This window comes from Bidens hawaiensis, unplaced genomic scaffold, assembly GCF_021521415.1.
Source record: "Bidens hawaiensis isolate Kalapana, Puna unplaced genomic scaffold, B.hawaiensis_p1.1 tig00039009_1, whole genome shotgun sequence".
Taxonomy (NCBI): Eukaryota; Viridiplantae; Streptophyta; class Magnoliopsida; order Asterales; family Asteraceae; genus Bidens; species Bidens hawaiensis.
This window is the reverse complement of record NW_027505586.1, coordinates 53,684-73,730: the sequence shown is the minus strand read 5'-3', so window position 1 is coordinate 73,730 and position 20,047 is coordinate 53,684. Positions and strand designations below refer to the sequence as shown.

Genomic DNA, 20,047 nt, shown 5'->3' with positions numbered 1-20,047 from the left:
GGTTAGTTTTATGCTGACGTGTAACCTGACTAGGACATGAGGTGGATTTTAATTTCTTTTATACATTTCTTTTAACATGCTTAATTGATTACCTGGATATTACCACAGTAAAAACCCCTCTTTTTTTACTTCATCTTTCAACATCGATTACAATTAAAAAAAACCCTAAGTTTTCATCAACAAAGTTCTTCATCTCAAAATTCTTCAGCCATCATCATCCATCAGGTACGATAGTGAACTTTGATTTTAAAACCCTTTAATCCTACTAAGTTACATATTAGTGAATCAATTTTACTTTTAATAATACAGGGAGATGGATGATACGATTAGTGTAAAAGTTTGGTATGGTGGGAATCTTAACCCAAAACCTAAATCACACTATGAGGGGTTGATACTTACATTTTCAGGTTGATGTAGAAAAAATGTCTTACTTTGAGCTAATGGGTTTTGTGATGGATAGTAAGTCATACAAAACTAAAGATTTTGATATGTTTTACTTAATTCCTGTGATGAACTTTGAAGAAGAACTTGTCCAGTTGAAGAATGATGAAGATGTGAACAAGATGATGTCAGCATTGGGTGATGATGTAAAGCATATTCTTCATCTATATGTACAAGGTAAGTCTTCTGTAGTTGAAGCCCAAGTGAACCAAAATAAAGCCCAACCCAGTAACATTCAAGCCCATGTAGCAGAAGCCCATTTGAACCCTAAACAATCATCTCAACAGAAAAACTGCTGCTAGGAGACTTCCTACACCTACTAAAGTAATATCCTCACCCACCAAAGAACTACCCATAGAGAGATTTACTAAGTGTACTGCCAGGAGACTTCCTACACCAACCAAATTAATACATTTACCCCCACAAAGAACTACCCATAATAGAAGTTGCTAATAAGGGTTCTAGATCTGAGTCATCTGATGAAGGAGCTGATGGATTTGATGAAGCAGATAGTAATGATGAAGAATGGAAAGTATCTGATTTGAATGGTTCTGGTTCAGACAGTGATGATGAAGAGTGGGGAGCATATGTTGATGCCATAAAGGAAAAAGAGTTATCACAGAAAGAATTGGTAGAATTGTTATTAAAAGGAACAAAAATCATTTCACCAGGAGACAACTTTGTTGAAGATCAATCAAGTGATTATGAAGACTCTAAGGCAGATGTTAATTCACCAGGAGAGAGTGAGGAAGATGACATTAGAGGGAATAAGCATAAGGCAAATGTTCCAGTGGTAAATGCTTAAACAGATTGGAGTAAGTGGGTATGGGTTGTTGGTACAAGGTTTCCTACAAGAGATGCTTTCAAAGATATTGTAAGGAATTATGCAGTCACTAATGGTAGGAATGTGTCCATTTCTGTAAGTAACAAAAACAGACATGGAAGATTAGGTGTTTCTTGTGTTGAAGGTTGTCCATTCAGGGTTTATATGTCATTTCATGCTAGAAAGGGTTGTTATTTGGTTAAAAGTACAACCAATGAACACACTTGTTAGAGAAACATGAAGAACAGACAATTAAATGCTAACTTTATAGCTGACCAGTTCTTGCCAATATTCAGCGTCAAGCCAAATTGGAAGGCAAAAGAGATCCAAGATGCAGTTAAAGAGAAATACAAGGTTCTTATTACTAAGTGGCTGGCTTATAAGGCAAAAAATAGTGCTCAAAAGAAACTTTATGAATCAATGAAGGAGCATTATGATAAGTTGGGTTCATACTTGGAGGCTTTGAAACAAACAAATCCAGGTTCAACTTTTGAACTAGTAACTGGCCCACCACAATACTATAACTTAAACTCGGATGCTGAGGTGTTCTTTAGGCTTTTTGTCTGTTTTGATCCAGTGAAGAAGGGTTTCTTAAGTGGTTGTAGAAGACTTTTATGTCTTGATGGTTGTTTTCTAAAAACTTTTCTTGGGGGGTATGCTATTGGCTGCAATAGGAAGGGATGGCAATGATCAGATGTACCCAGTAGCATGGGCAGTTGTAGAAGGGGAGAATAATGACAGTTGGCAATGGTTTATGGCTGAATTGAAGAAGTGTTTAGAAGTCACAGAAGATGAGATGGGTTGGACACTTGTATCAGACCAACAGAAGGTATGTTACACCATGTTTGACTTGGTTTTAGTATAATATGTTTGACTTGGTTTTAGTTTAATATGTTTGACTTGGTTTTAGTATAATATGTTTGACGTGGTTTTAGTTTAATATGTTTGACTTGGTTTTAGTTAAATATATTTGACTTGATTTTAATTAAATTTGTTTAATTTCTTTTCAGGGATTGCTTAATGCAGTTGCTTTGATCTGGTCTAATGCAGAGCATAGAAATTGTGCTAGACACATATATGCAAATTGGCATAAGACCTACAAAGGAGATGATTTAAAGGAATTGTTTTGGAGAGCTGCTAGATCATACTCCGTGCCTGATTTCAAAAAAGACCATTAGGGAAATGAGGCAATTGAATGCTGATGCAACTGAAGCCCTACTTAAGCAAAACCCAAAATGTTTTGGTAGGTGCTATTTAGAGACAGAAAACAAGACTGATGTCATAGTCAACAATATGGCAGAGATATTTAACGGGTATATCCTTCAGTCAAGATCAAAGCACATAATAAATATGTTAGAGGTCATTAGACTATCAATAATGACAAGGTTAGTCAACAAACAAAATGAAATGTCTGCTAAAAATGTGATTGTGTGCCCAAGGATTCAGAAAAAACTTGATACAGAAAAGGATAAGGCCTTTAAATGTACTGTATACCCTTCAAGTAACACTTTGTTTCAAGTGAAGTATTATGATGATGTGTCTGTTGATTTGAAGAACAAGACATGCACATGTAGAAAATGGGATCTTACGGGTATCCCATGTGTACATGTATGTGTAGTAGCAGGTTTTAGAAAGGTGAATGTTGAGGAGTATGTTCATGCTTATTACACAAAGCAAACGTATACCAAGTCCTATGAATTCACAATTCCCCCATTTCCTTCAGAAAAATATTGGCCAACAGTTAATTTACCTTTAGACCCTCCCAGTAAAGGTTGGCCCTAGAAGACCTAAGAAAAACAGGAAAAAAGATCCTAATGAACTCCCAAAAAAACCTGGAAAGCTTAGTGGGCATGGTGTGTTTAAAAAAAAGGGTTCAACTACTGAAAGATCAACTGCAAGTTGTAGTCAATAACCAAGGAAGAGGGGAAGGCCAAGAAAGGCACCTGTTTAAGGCCAACAATCTAGTCAAGGACAGAAGTCACAAGGAAGTCTTAAAAGGCCAGCTGAAACACAACAATCTTCTCAACCCACCCAACAATCTACACAAGGAAAGAAGCCAAGGGGAAGACCAAAGAAGACCTACTAGTCTGGCATAGCACCTTAAAATGGTCTTTTATCTGTCTTTTGTTTGTCTTTTATTTGAACTTGAAAATGTCTTTTGGTATGAATGATGTTTGGTATGACTGATGTTTATGTTTGAACATTGAATATGGATGTTTATGTATGTTTTTGTTTGTTTTAATGGTAATGCTTAAATTATATGTTATGTTTGGATTGATGTTCATGTTAATATGAAAAACTTGCAAATTCTTGGCTTTATTGGATGCAAATGTTGGGAGTAGCCTATGAAATAGTTTTGTTGGGACTTGGATTCTGGTAATTTTTGGTGTGTTCTTTGTTTGGCTAAGGTTTGGTGGTTTTTTTTGTTTTTTTTTTTTTTTTTTTTGTGTAGGTTTGTTTTTGAGGGTTAGGGGATGTTTTGGGTATTGTCCAGGGTCCCTTTTTCCTTTTTAGTATTGTTTCACTTGAATGGTTAGATAGTTCAAATCTGAACATCTGGATGACATTGCTGATGGAATGTGTTAGGATATGTGATGGTAGTCTGCTTGAAATTTTGAAACCATTAATTTCATTAAATAACTCTTGGATAAAATACAACTGAGAACCATTGCATCTAATAATCCTAATCAAAACCACGGAAAACCATTACAGTCATTACAACAAATACATTTCAACTTAAGTTGCTAAAATACAAAAATATTGCACCTAATAAGCTTACAATCGTAAAAACATATGCTTTCTTTGGCATTAAATTCCAAAGAGTCATCTTATTTTTCAAACTTGTGTTCTCTTCTTCAAGCTTCATATTCTCTATCTCCAGCTTCAAATTCTTCATCTTTAGTGCCTTGTTTTTCATTTCAAATAGGTTACAACTGTATCCAGTAGAAATCATAGCATCAACTTCTTGTTTCCACATGAAAAACTTGCAATCTGACCTCTAACACATTTACACATCAAGAGATTAATTTTCAGTACACAGAATATAACTTTCCAAAGTCCAACTATTACATACAAATGAACAAATTCACTTACAGGCCAAAGAGGGCAACCGTAAAACTCTTGTCCTTGTCGTGTACTTCGATTTCCAGCAACTCTCGTGACGGCAACCATGTCATGGTTACAATGAACATTGCCATCAGTCCCAAGTCTAAAGATTTTGGGTGTATGGGATTTAATAGGGGTAGATGATGATGAAGAACTCATGTGGGCTCTCAATCTATGGAGTTAGGGTTCCAATTGGTAAAGGTGAAGTAAACAGGGGATTTTTTGTTGGCTCTCAATCTAAAGTGTTAGGGTTTCAATCGATGTTGAAAGATGAAGTAAAAAAAAGAGGGGTTTTTATTGTGGTAATATCCAGGTAATCAATTAAACATGTTAAAAGAAATGTATAAAAGAAATTAAAATCCACCTCATGTCCTAGTCAGGTTACACGTCAGCATAAAACTAACCCCGTTAAGTTTACGGACCATTGAGGACCAAACTTATTAAATTTGGGACCGCCATCGGGAATAAATTGAATCGGGATTATTATCGGCCAATACACTTTAACAGGGATTATTAAAATCCAATTTTCCTATATAATTTTGAATAATAAATTGTTGTGTGATACAAGTTTCAAACCTAAGAACTTAAGTTTCAAACCAAAGGTGCTTACTAACTTCACTAAAATGGTAATTGTGTTTAATTGGTTGACTTAACATATATAAATGCGATTTCTCTTCAAGTATAAAACCAAAATTATATTTAACTGTTAACATTTTCATAATTCACAATATCAAATTGTCTTCTCATATCTTTTTAACACAATCATTTAAGATTGTTCGTTGTTTCTCTTTTTATTTTAAAATATAATATATTATTTTATTTATTTTTCTTTTAGAACAAAACCTTAGTCTTTATAAATTTAGTTTTTAAATCTATGACAACATTTTGTTATAAATATCATTTTTATATACACAATATTTAACATAACAATATTAGTATGAATACTTTATTTTAAATAAATCAAACACTAAAATTTGGTTTTCAACTTAAAATTATAATTCTTAATACATTAAAAACTTAATAAAAAAAGTCATACTTAAAAAATTGTTATATGAAATATTTAAATTTAAGTATTACATATAATAGATTTTTATTTTTATTATATTTTTTTACCCGTGTGGAGCACAGGCTCAAACCTAATAGAATAATAAATAACTAACACATGTTAGAAAATAACAAACTATCAATAATGCATAATCTTTACAAAAGATGTATAAATTAAATTCCACCGAAGATACATTTCCTATTTCCATAACTGTACCCGACCCGAAACAAAAGTTGAAATCAGGTAATACTCATTCTAGTATCGAAAATCTCCAACACCTATGCAAAAACTATGCATCTGTCACCACTTTAAAACTCCACTTGTTATCATTTCTGATTGATTGGATCCTTAAACTAATCCAACCCAAAACTATCAACTTGTTTTTTGAGCTGTTTTCAGATGGTACGTTTTTGGACTTATAATACACTCTATGAATTCACATGCATAATATATTTTTCTTATGTTTTAATAAAATATAAAAAAATAAATTAGTTTCTTTGAGTTGGAACAGAAGGAAGACCACTTGTAGTTGTAGGTCCTAAATTGGACACAGTGTGCCGCCAAAATTGGTTAGTTGCCGACAATATTTATTTATGTTATGTAGTCTTAATTTTCTATCATGGGTTGCTGGACACACGTCGATTAACACATGATCTTACATAAATACGCGTCACCAGCTTTTGTTTTTCAATTTTCTTTTTCGTTTTTCTTCTGGAGTGAGCCCCCACTACTGGCCTTAATTAACATATTCAATCCCACCACCAAACATTGTTCATTTGACTATATATTATTATTATTATTATTATTATTATTACCGCACGTGGATAATATTGCTACTTTTAATGATTGTTGAAATATTTACCTACTGTCTCAGATAGTCAAATACAATATTTATTTTATTAAAAACGATAATAAGGTGATGCCATATATAAAAGTGAAATTACTAATTACTACTCTTATATATGATTAGATATAATCGATAAAAGATAAATTTTGAAGCTTTTGGTTTATCGGCGCATCTTTGAAAGCAAGTGTTTAACAACTGGTATTGGATGTGCATTTGCATGGTTTAATATATTTTTTTATTGATTTTTACAATGTAAAGTGAATAAAACAAATTTGCTGATAAAATCTTGTATTTTCTTTACGATAACACTAGATAAGCATGTCTAAGTAATCTAAGCTTTAATGATTAATATGAATCTGAATAATAAATATGCAAGTTAGTGTGTTAGTTGATTTAAATAAATATATATACAAGTACGTTAGTGTGTTAGCTGATTTGAATCAAATCAATATAAAGAAGTTTCTAAATCATGAATGTAACATTGTTGTAGTATGTGCCCATCTGTTGCGTCGGCATAGACGATCAAGTTTGCAGTGATGTTCATCATCATGAGTTAAGTTCATGGTTCGACATCAAGAAAACCATTTAAAGTGGACCAGGGCTGAAGCTGTAGTCTTATGTTGTTGGTAATTTTGGATCCAAGTCACAAGTTGGTGAACTTGGAAGACTAACAACATGACAAGTAGGTCATAGTTAGATATGTTTCCTAATTGCAATTTAATTAACATCGGTAATGTCTTGGTTAGCAACTTATAGTTAGTTTATATAAACCGAGTTATGGTTTATAAAGCATACGAGATATAACCGAGTCAGAGTTTCAGAAGTGAGATAAGAAAGAAACCAAAAGTTATGGTTTAATTAGAGATTGCAATCCTTTTTTTTGAGTTATATTATATATACGTGAGAGTTATTTACACTAATTTTTTTTTTTGATGAGTTATATCACCTCATTCTTCAAGAATATATGTTGTGTCATATATGTATTTAGAAAGAAATAATAACTAAGAGACCCGAAGAAAAACGATAATTATAATATTTTTACATCCGTCATCGATCTGTGTATAACTTTGTGAGCCCATGTATAGTGAGAACCATAAAATATTCCATTATCGTTCTTGATTCACAATCTTTGTAAAACATGTTAAGTATCAGGTGCTCATTATACCCAAGATTCTAGCATTGTTGTCATTAGATGGATAATCGACTATTCAATTTACCTTCAGTGTTTTCTTTCTAGAACAATTTCCTGCGTCCAAGTTTTCTTTTAATAGCAATGGTCACCCAAAATGTTCCCAAAATGTTTATCTAAGCTCTAAGGAAGGTTGCAACAATTAATTAAACCTGCGATCCTTTGAATACCATTCAGTTGCCTTACCACTATCTTGTGATGGTTGATAGTATCTTTTTAGTCTTAAATAAATGTTAATCCTTAAAAGTATAATGTATAACTTTTCTCAAACGAATGCACAACCTTTCACTATTATATATATAGGATGGTTCGAGAGAGAAATTATATTATTGCAAGAAATGTAAGAAATGAATATGAACCACTAGTTTTGTTTTAAGTTTTTAAATGCTTAAAGCTAAATAAAGAAACTATTAATTATTCTCTTTTTTCAATTAATATAACTAATAAACCATAATACTTATTTATTTAATTAATATAACTAATTAACTTATTATAATTAGAAAATATTAAGAACTCATTTATTTTTATAACTTACTTTTTGTTTCTTGAATTTTTATCCTACACAAATATAATTTATTCATACATTAAAATTTCTTTCTATCCAAAACTAATTTCTTCCAACTCAATATATTAATATCCATCAACACATACTTACATTATGATGAACAATACCAAAAAACAATTTTACATGTGTTTGAATTAGACATCAACAAAAAAACATACAACCTACACAAAAGCGTATAATCTACACTTGTTCTAAGAATAAGACAACATATAACCTACACACGAAAATTTTATCTTACACAAATACAATTTATTCATACATTACTTTCTTTTCAAAACCAATTTCTTCAAATTCAACATATCAATATCCATCAACACGTAGTTACATTGTGATGAATAATACAAAAAACTATCTTACACATGGTTGCTTTAAATGTCAATAAAAAATATACAACCTACACAAAAACATATAACCTACACTTGTTCTAAGAATAAGAAAACATATAGCTTACATACGAAAAACATATAACCTACGCATGTGTAGGGTATGTGTATCTTTTTGTAGTTTATATAATTGTTGATGTCGAATTACATATGTAAGTTATATGCTTTTTGTATGTTGTACGTTTTTATTACTCAAAACAAGTGTACGTTATATAACTTTGTGTAGGTTGTATATTTATTGAACTTAAATACGTTGATATATGCTAATATATTGAGTGGAAATTATTTTTTTTAATATAAAGAAATAGTATTATATGAATAAATTGTATTTATGTTGAATAAAATGAAGAATGTGCAAATAAAAAATAAAACTAAAGTAGTGTTTTTATCTTTTTAATTATTATAGATAAATTAGTTAGATATATTAATTAGAGATATTTATTACGGTTATATTAGTTGTATTAATTGGAGAGAGAGAGTGCATTTATTGTTGCATTTACATCTTTTTTATTTATTTTTAATTATTTAAAACCTAAAATAAAACTAGTGGTTCATATTTATTTCTCTCATTTCTTGCATTAATTTAATTTCTTTCTTGAACTTAAATATATATATATATATAAGTTTAGAGCACTTCACCTATACTAGTAACGTATTACTACTGAAATAGAGTCGGTTAATAAAATGAGAAATAAAAGCAGCAGTATCAATAATTAAAAAAGACAAACCAAATTGTATTTACCATGCACCCACGTTACTTATTTCATTATTTGTTTCTAGCACGGGTTACTGAAAAAACATAAGTGATTGTAAATGCAGGGTAATAAAATTTATAAAGGGTCATGATATTGGCACACCCTTTATCTATTTACACACCCTTAATATGCTCCATATTGACTAATATGGAGCATATTAAGGATGTGCAAATAGATAAAGGGTGTACTAATAGACATAGCCTTTATAAATTACAGTTTAATTAGTAAGACAATAATTAAAATCAAACTTTGATGCATTGAACCAAATCTTTTAGTGATTTGATATGTCAAATGACTATTGCGGATAGAAAAGAAAAGATAAAGCAAGAAAAGGCACATATCCTTAAAGGATAAGTTTCTTTATTAATCAATAACCATTAATTATACAATGCAGTGTGCTTATTTTGTGTGTAAATTATATTTCATATATTTTTGTTTATCTGACATGTAAACGCATAATAAATTCCTAATTTCGTAAGTTGTACGTGTTAGATAAATTTGTTTTCATCGTTTTATTAGAGATTGTCACTCTTAGCACATCTTCAATACATTAATTTACTTTCAAACCACTTAGGGACACGGTTCCCCGTATCCAACTCACATTCCCTCCCCCCATGGGTGGGGAGTGGGGGTTGTATTCTTCCGGATCCAAACTTCCCACTTTCTTTCTTTGATAGTTTGATCCAACATTTTTACTTACACTTTGGTGACTTCCTGTTTCTCCATTTACATCATCCACCTCAACACCCATTTTTCCCCATTCTCATTTCCTCGAATCCATTTGTTGTGCTCTTAGTTTAAACTGACATTTTTTTTTATCTTTGATTGGTAATTTTGGTATACTTCAAACCCAATTGTATGTTTGGAATGTCATTCCTTTTGAAATCTTGAAGGATATTAAGTATTTAAACATGAGTCTAATCATGTTTTAAGATGGCCTTAACTCCTACTTGTCAGTCATCGTAAGCGCTAAGCCATCCGGCTTCAACGATAACTTATGGGATCTCACTAATCTGACCAGGGGCGAGGGATATTTTCACTTCATAAAGATATAAAATGCAACCATGCTAATCATCTGTATTTCAAGGGAATTCCGAGCTAAAGTGATATCCAATTTGGATTGATTATCTCCAATTATTATTTAAGGTTTGATTATTTCAAACTATGTCTTGTCTTTTTTACCTTTCTAAAAACCCTTCGACTTTTAATTTAACTAGACACTAACAAGAATTTGGTATTAAGAGTTAGCGCGTCGTTGGATCGATACATGGTTCTTATCATACCATACTACGTCAACGATAGGTACACTTGCCAGTTGGGTAATAGAGTTAAAGTAAATTTCATTTTATTTATAAATTTAAAAAAATAAGTGTGCTGAAATATATCCCAAAAACATATATTACCCTACACGCATCAATAATGTGTGCATAATAGTTACATGAATCGCTCACAGACCCACGATTTTCGAATTGGTACGCTGTGTACCCAATCGCAATTCGCCGGCGTTTCGGTCGCCGGAGAATTCGCGAACCAATTATCCGGTACGGTTCGATCCATAAAACCCTAATTCGCGAACCAATTAACGTTGGTCCGTTGCTCTAATTGATTATGAATTTGCGATTTTACTCAATTGAAATCACTATAGGAACAGTGGATTTATTTGGTAGTGAATTGGGTTCCAGATTTGGCTCCCATGACCAAAACCCTAAAACGATAGTGAAGCGCCGCGACTTTTTTTGCAGTTTTTTTTTCATAAAACTTCATTTTTCACCCTCAAATTTATATTTTTATTAAATATAACGCTATACTTTACTACTTAAAATTATATTTTACAATATAGTATAGCTATTTTATAAAATTGCATTTAAATATTTGTGTATATATATTATATAAATAATAAAGTGAAAATTATATTTTTAAATAACTAACTTTAATTTTTTGAAAGATATATTAATTTTTTTAATTCCCTCAAACCGGACTTCTTGGTACATCGTACCGGTTCGTACCGAAATGAACCTACCCCTCCGTACCGAATTCATCTAGCCTAGCGAACCACGTACCCGTACCGGAGCGCACCGCGATTTATGTGACTATGATGTATACACTACATTGCTTATTGTTTTTGTGTGATGGAACTCATATAATTGTTCATCAAGCTTGGAGGACACCAAAAGCTCTCTTGACAATTCTTTCTTTACATACAACACTTTTTAAAAGCCTTCAATTTCTCTCTATGTGAAAATGTGAAACTTTATAATCATGGTCATTTAGGATATAGTCAATTTGCAAGATGATATCTTTTCGTATATTGTGGATTGTTCATTGTAAAAATTACAATAAAGTGCATTAAGGTTGAACATTTTGTTAAACAGTACTTGTATCGATCGATCACGTTTATGTCATTATTAAAATCTGCTACTCCAAAATAAGCATACAAGATCCAGATGTCATATGATGCAACTACCTCAAGCATAATGATGGGATGTCTATCGCCACCTCATGTATGTATATAGACCTTTCTATGCAACTGGGCAGATTTTCTAAGCCCAACGCATACTGAGGTGAGGTCATATGTGGCAACTTGATAACTACCCTACTCAAGTACTCAACAATCATAACAAGATGCTGAAAAACAAAACCATAATCATAGACACGAAGAGACAGAGAGATATGAAGTTGTATGAACTGATTTTGAGCAATCAACCGTCAATAAATCACTTACATTATATGCTCCTTTAAAATACTTGTGTGAGCACTTCCAGCACATGTAATTGCGAAGCTCCCATCTAGCTAGACGTGCACCTGTGACCACAACCTCTACATTTTAATGTAGCGTTTGATATACAAGAATGACAAGATTAATGGAATGATTTATTGTGTGGAATTGAAAAAAGTGATGTTTGGTTACCCAATGAAATAGAATCATTACACATGAAATCTCATTCCATTTAAATCATTTATTCACATTCCCCTTCTTTTTTTTTCAATCCATTTCTCCTTCACCATACTTTCTCGACAACAACACCACCTAACAACAACAACCATCACCATTACCATCGCCACCTCCACCACCACCACCGCCACCTCCGCCTTCACCATCGCCACCGCCAACACCACCACCATCTTATCACCAGCGCTACCAACTGTTTCCGTCAACATTGTCGGCGTAACCTCCGCAACTATTGTGACCGTCGCCGCCTAACCATCACCGCCACCATAACTGTCGCTGCCTGACCACCGCCATCACCATCGCTGCCACCCTATCATCACCAACACTACCAATGCTATCACCACCTGACCACCGCCACCACCCCAACCACCGCCCATGCCGTCTGACCGCCACCACCACCGGTACCGTCGCAATCACCGCCGCCATTTTCTTAGCCGGAGCTACCACCATTGTCGTCATTGTAGTTTTTTTATTTTGGTAAACAAAAAATATTTTAAGATAGGAATGTTTTTATTATGTTTATTTTATTCATACAATTTTTTTATATATCAATTAACATAAAGTAATAATTTATTTCATTCTTATAGGTTAACTAAACAAAATAAATGAATGATAATGATCCATATCATTCCCTTATATATAGTTGTAATATGAATTCTAGTAGATATATAAAGATATATATGAATAATTAATATGATAAAATTATTCATATAGAGATGCATGTACAATTTGATCAAATTCATAAGTAAGCACAAATTTTAAACCAATTGCATAACATAATATATGATGCTTTTGTTTATTTAAAAGATTGGTGGTTAGCTACTTGCTACTCTCTATGTTTTTAATGAAAGTTGGTCGTAAAAAAAATCATATGAAACGTATTTAACAATTATCGTTCAGAATTGTCTATACACCCACAGCTACTCTATTAAGAATTTGACATCGATTGTATTGGGGTGCATGATTTTTTGGAACACTGCATATGCCATTATAAAAATTTTGTAAATTCGCATACCCGAGGCCTTGCATACACGTCAATATAAGACACAGACAACATAACGGTGTGCATTCATAGATGATACATGGAGACAGAAATTGGTGAAGACTGATCGGTTCGAGACAAAGGCAAAAGTTCATCTTTGGATTATGCCTAGAATTTTGGCTTCAATTTAGAGTGGAGTGCAAGTATCTCCTTTGGGTGACAACATATTGTTTAGGTGGTAGCTTCTATTTTAGTGTCTGTAACGCGGTGGTCCTAGCTATCCTCTTGCTAGGCCTTCTTGGTTTAATAATAACTAGCAGGTTTATACGCGCGCGTTGCTGCGCATGTGTTAATCAGTTAATATATTTAGCGAAATTACACATTTCTAAAACAATTTTTTTTAAGTTTGAAAAAAAATACTTTAAATTAGTTATATAGCAATAAAAAATAATTAAATTAAATGATGAATTTGGTTGTTTTGTATATATATGTATGCTTTTTATGTGCCATAAAATTTAAACAAAAGTTATCTTGTCGACATGTCAAAATAACCGAAATTTTCTACTTTCATTTGAGGGGAAGAAAGTCAAAAAATAATAAAGTATAATAAAATTGGATCGTATTACATGAGTTAGATGGGAGTTTGAAGCAAATCCATTTTGATTATTTTATTTTATTTGTTGCGTGTTGTAAGTTATCTGCGCGTTACGACAGTGTTATTTGTGTTTGTATACAAACATTATTATTTGATGGTACTCATATATTACATTAAAATTAAGTAGCATGATATAAATAATAATATTAGTAATATTATGTGTTATATACAAATATACAATAGTTATATTTACACATCAACGTGATATAATAAACAGCCATTAATAAAAACATACACATGTAATGATCAATATTTATTATAAATAAAATATAAGTCTTACACAACCATAAATATATAAAAGACAATACAACCATAACAAAAGTATATATCCATGCCATGGAAACGAAAAATCAATCTAGCTAGATAATAAAAGTGAAAAAAATATTTTAAAAGATCATTAAAACTTATATTTAAAATGATTAATGAAAACAATAATTGCACACTTAACACTCTTATGTGTATAAATCTATTAATATAGTCCAAAAATGAAAAAAATAAAGTTAAAAGTTTTAAGGCAAAAAAAAAACAGAAGTTTTGCATAATTGGGCAATATGCAAGTAAATTAGCAGCACGTGTGGTAAAAAAAAACGACACACATAATCTCATGACATCGGTTAATATCACGTGGTTTTATTTTTTGTTTTTTTCAAAAGGGTTAAACGGAAGAGTGTCTCTTCCGGCGACCTCCTCTAACTCCGGTCAGACGGCTATTCACACACCAAAAGACAATTTAGAAAATGTTCAGACGCGTGATAACATGATCGGAGAATCGGAGATTATTGGTGCCGGTGGGGTGTGAAACGGTGGCAAACGACGGAGAGGAGACATGTCAGTTTGGTTGTTAACGGTAAAGTACGACGGAATTTGAATTACTTGTCGGCACCGATGCGGTTATGATAATAATAAGAAGTTGGGAGTGTCACCGACGATGATTTATAGGTATGGGAGTGGTGGCGGTTATCCATTAGCGGTTATTAGCGAACCATTGCGATGGTTGAACAAATTGTGCAGAACCGTCATGTCGGAAATTGGAAACCGTCACCGTTAAAAAAAATATTAAAAACAACGAAACCATATATAATAATAATGGACTACAAATAAAAATTAAAAAACTTATAAAGTGTGAATTAACTTAAAATCTTAAAAATAAAGGTATGTTATAATAGGAAAAAGGTTGAGAAATAGGATTGCTTTGAATTCTAAATGTAGTAGATAGAATAATAATTACTCCCACTTGGTTTGGCGGCAGCCTGGATTGTAAGGATTTCAACTTCAAGTCAAAGTCAATAGTCAAAACCTTCCATAGGGATGGATAAGTTTAAAAATATTTAACACGGTCAAAAACATGGTCTCTTCTTGAACACATACATACATACATACATAGCCTAAAAGAAGAAATGACGCAGCAAACACGTGATATCCACTTACTTGCTGTTGCTGGCCCCATAGACATTTCGAGGCATCATCACAAGCTTATATAAATAACACTCCCTCATGTTCCATTTCAACACAAACTTAATTAATAATTGCTCACCCATAACACTAGTTTCTAAAACCCACCAACACTAGCTGGTAACTGGTAATCTCGATCACTGTCAATGGCTGCTATGGTTCATACACTTCTTTTGCTCTTCACTTTAACCGGTATGTCATCTTCTTCGTCTCTGATTTTAATTCACTGCCTTTTGCTAAATAATTAAACATCAAGAAAATCTTCATATTTCGATTCTGAGTAAATGAGTTTGCCTTAAAATGCCGATTTACTGGTTTTGGCTACTAAGACGTTTATGATAATCTTAGTTTTTACAAATATTTCATTATTGGCGGAGCCAGATTCTTTTCAATCTCAATTTTTCGATGCTCGAATTCCTCTCAATTCGATGTTTGAAATTTCAGTATGAATCTAGTTGGGTTCCATAAATAGTATTATTTTTATTTCCTCTGAACCAATCAAGTTTAACCCATCTGAGCCAATCAACTCTAGTGATACTCGATTCTACAATCACCCATAAGAAAAATGTTACTATCTTTATTTCCTCCGCATTTTGTTTGGACTTATGTTACTTTCTTGTTTGTAATTCAAAAGGTCCACCGCGTTTTGTTTGGACTTGCTAAAGACAAGAGAGCTTGTTTGGAGAATCAACACGTGTTTATCCTCTTTGTCTTTGACACTTTTGGTTTCTTAGCTTCGGATGTCGTGGACCTTTTGAATAGGGTTCAGAAAGTTGTGCATAGTAACGTATCGGCCCTTAAGAATCGAAAATTTGTTTTCGTAGAATTGGGTTTGTTATGTTGCGGTGCAGCTTGTTGTCCGCTTACCTGCCATTTCATTGTAAATCGTTTAAATGTTTTTATGAAATTTAAGGATATTAATAAATGGTTTATTGTATGAAAAAAAAAATACATTTAATGATTGGTAAATATTATAAAAAATTAAGGTCAGTGTTCAAAAATATCGTGTGTTCTAGACAAACATAATATAAATATAATTTAAAAAACGTGATATCTTTGCAGGGTTATTTGTTGGCACATATACCCTTGGAGTGGGGATAAATTACGGACAAATAGCCGACAATCTCCCGCCACCATCACACGTACAAACCATGCTAAAATCTTTGAACATCACTAGAGTTAAGCTCTACGATGCCGATCCGAAAGTCCTAGGTTCTTTCGCAAACTCCGATGTCGAGTTCATCATCGGACTAGGAAACGAATACCTTCCAAGAATGCAAGATCCTCAAGAAGCCCAAATATGGATCCAACAAAAGGTACAACCTTATCTTTCTCAGACCAAGATCACATGTATCACTGTCGGGAACGAAATCTTAGGAGGACAAGATACTCAATTACCACAATATCTCTATCCCGTCATGAAAACAATGTATGAAGCTTTAGTTAGCCTTGGATTACACAAACAAGTGTACATCACCACAGCCCATTCCCTTCAAATACTAGCAACATCTTTCCCGCCATCCCAAGGCGTGTTTCGGGAAGATTTGGTTCAATATTTACAACCCATTCTTGCATTCCATGCCCAGACTAATTCACCCTTTTTAATTAATGTGTATCCTTACTTTGCCTATAAAAATGACCCGAATAATGTGAAGTTGGAATACGTTCTTTTTGAACCAAATGTGGGGGCTATTGATCCAAACACCAATTTGAATTATGATAACATGTTATATGCTCAAATTGATGCGGTTTATTCGGCTATAAGAGCGTTGAATTATGGTAACATTCAAGTGCAAATATCTGAGACGGGGTGGCCTTCAAAGGGTGATGAGAATGAATTTGGGGCTACCGTTGAAAACGCGGGGATTTACCATAAGAATTTGATTCAAAGAATGCAAAAACGAGAAGGGACGCCTGCAAATCCATCCCAGCCTATTGACATCTATGTTTTTGCCCTTTTTAATGAGAACTTGAAGCCCGGCCCGACTTCTGAGAGAAACTATGGATTGTATTATCCTAGCGGTACTCCGGTTTATAATCTCGGTGTGCAAAGTGATCCTCCTCGTATGCAGTTTTCGACGTCTTGGAAATATGTAAGAAAATGGTCTTCATGTCCTTTTGTTACTTCGGTTTAGATATAAATTATCGAGTTTTAATTGTTTTGTTTCTCTTAACTTGTGTAGGGCTTCTCAGGCTTCAATATTCTTCTCATGTTGCTTGTTGGATTCTTGATCATTGCTTAAAGATGGCAAATTTCACTATTATTTAGCATATAAGAACGCACATGGTAGTCTTAATTTAGAGGTAATACCTTGAACTCAACTTCTTTCAACTATTTGTTTCAAGGGTATATTTTTCATTTCCATGTTTGATAATCATAAGAGTATATATATCCTTTTACATCGAAATAGAAGGCAAATAGACAAGAAGTTGCACCGCTATCCCCAGTTTTCGGATTGCAAAACCAACATTTTTTATAAACTACATTGAATTTTGTAATTAAACGAACCTAATGACACTGTGCATGGACGGAACTAGAAGTGTTTAGGGTTTAATTATGGATGCATAAAGTTGCTAGCAATTCTAAAAGTAGAAAGGTCGATATCTAAAGAAGCACATGCACCCTTTGGTGGTCTTTATCGACACACACGTTTTGTATCAGCCTTTTAACTCAGCATGGGGTGTAACGATGTTGACGCCAATGTCACTTTCTCCTTTTCTTGTAAATATTACGTACGTACTATTGCATGTTCAACTCTTTGGTTCAACTTGGTTGTCTTTCAATTTTTAATTTTTTAAGACTGTTTCCTTTTCTCAAACCTTTGAACATAAAAAGCCTTTGACGTCACGTCACTAGTAGGATAAGTGTTCCTATCCTTCCTGGTCCACCTTTTGGCACCCCTAGAAAAACCAAACATTCAGACAAGGATATTTTAGTAACTTGCTGTTCACTTATGGTCTGTACTTGTTGGTTGTTACAACTATATTAAGGATGCATAATAACCATAAATGGTAACGAGTATAACAGTGTTTACATGTCATTACATAGAAGTGGCCATTGGTTTTTGCCCATAATGTGTTTTAACTAACTTTTTTAATGTGGTGGTTAAGATCGATTAATCTAATGATTGTTTTAATTTATAAATCTGCAGGTAGATGAACAGTTGGATAAACCTTCATGACGACATTGGTTTCTGGCCGAAGATAGACCGGTCTTGTGTATTGTAGCATTTGCAATTAATTTTTTTAAACAAGTTATATTTCTTCATAAAGATAGAAAATTCTTCAAAAGAAACTTTGGTTGTTTTATGATTTTAGATTCTAGTTTTCTAAAGTTATCGATTATTAGATTTGTCTGATTGTATCTGTATATATTGATTATTGATACTTATTTGTATTCCTTTTGTTACCATGGTAATAAAATTATTATTGTAAGCAAGTTAAGTTGTAATTTATTCAAATGATGGTAGCCTAATAGTTTATAACTAACTAGGTTTGTACTTGACATGTTGCGGTGGTTCATTAACGTACATTCAGTTGGTATGCGTTGTGTTTGTTACGATACCAACTCTATATGACAAAATAAATTCGTCAATGTAAAATCACGTAGTGATACTCTTATAAGTAAAAAAAACAACATACTGAAAATAACAAATACAACTTATAGCATGACACTAAACACCAAAGTTAAATTAGTCGACGACCAAAATACTAGTAATAGCATGCCACAAACAATGGCAATGTTTATTAGGTCAATAAAACTTGGGCATTGTGAAGGCGAGTCGACGCGAATTGGATTGGTTACGTTCGTTATGGCGTTGAGACTAAAAAAACTTACATATCTAAAGAAAAAAAACACTAGATAGGTGACACAAGATGGTACACCACATGGACCAATCAAATTGGTGCGACCTATGAAGCACGGTGATGCCCAGAAGCATAGATTACCCGTCCCGGGGACGTTTTGGGGACGGAATCGCCATGGGGACTCCATGGAGACGTTCCCTCGTTTCCAGTATCGAGGGACGGTTGCAAACGACTTCGGAAAACGGGGACGACAACTAAAGGTTTCGGGGACGGCCTTACCGGATGTTTTATTGATTTGGACGGATTTTAGCGGCCAGATAGCGAATTCCGACGATGAATTCCGGCGCCGGAGTTGTGTTTTTATACTGGAAACCAGAAAGAAGAAGGAAGAAAAAGAACGGGTGCGGCTGATAACATTGTTTTGATTCAGGTTTAAGTAAGTTTAGATCTTTTAACATTTAACCACTTTATATTTCAATTGTTTGTATCTAGTCTCTAAAATTTATAAATTTTAATATAAAAAGTTTAAAGTTAGTTTTCAATATTTAACATCGTCTATTATTCTTAGTTTACATTTAGTCTATAAACTTATAAAATTATAAATTATACTTAACATTTAACAAAATCTAATAGAAAAAAAATCTATCACCTGACCTTCGTTTGTTTACTGTTTTTATTTTTTATTATTTTTAAAACATTTTGTAATTTGACGTAGAAACGTATATTTTATTTAATTTATATTTTTTTTGTCGTACATTAGCCGTACCCGTCAAAGGCGGAACCACAAGGGGGTCAGAAGGGTTCGCTGACCCTCCGGCCGGCCGGAATTTGTATTTACAGGGTTGCCGAGATCGACATGCTATTTAGTAGTTGGACCCTTAAAGTATCTCTAGCAGACTAATGGAACTAATATAAGTGAATAAAGCCTTCTGAAAAATTTCCCTGTGATTGGAGATGACGAGCTCGAGCTCTGGTTATGTCTCTTTGGTGAGGAAGAAGAAGAATGCTTTTTAGTTTTTACTATTATTTTATGTGAAGTGGGCTATAG

General features: G+C 33.0%; 1 protein-coding gene across 2 annotated transcripts; it reads left to right on the top strand.

Moving 5' to 3' along the window:
• Positions 1 to 15,272: 15,272 nt before the first annotated feature.
• Positions 15,273 to 18,710, top strand: LOC143614105 (glucan endo-1,3-beta-glucosidase 14-like). Of its 2 annotated transcripts, none has more exons than XM_077087630.1 (4): positions 15,273 to 15,384; positions 16,255 to 17,285; positions 17,376 to 17,496; positions 18,345 to 18,710. In XM_077087630.1, the coding sequence occupies exons 1-3, from the start codon at positions 15,339 to 15,341 to the stop codon at positions 17,433 to 17,435; spliced, it is 1,137 nt and encodes a 378-aa protein (XP_076943745.1). In that variant the 5' UTR covers positions 15,273 to 15,338; the 3' UTR covers positions 17,436 to 17,496; positions 18,345 to 18,710. The 2 variants fall into 2 exon arrangements, with proteins under 2 accessions (XP_076943745.1, XP_076943746.1); XM_077087631.1 differs by having other exon boundaries at positions 18,349 to 18,709.
• The last annotated feature ends 1,337 nt before the right edge of the window (positions 18,711 to 20,047 follow it).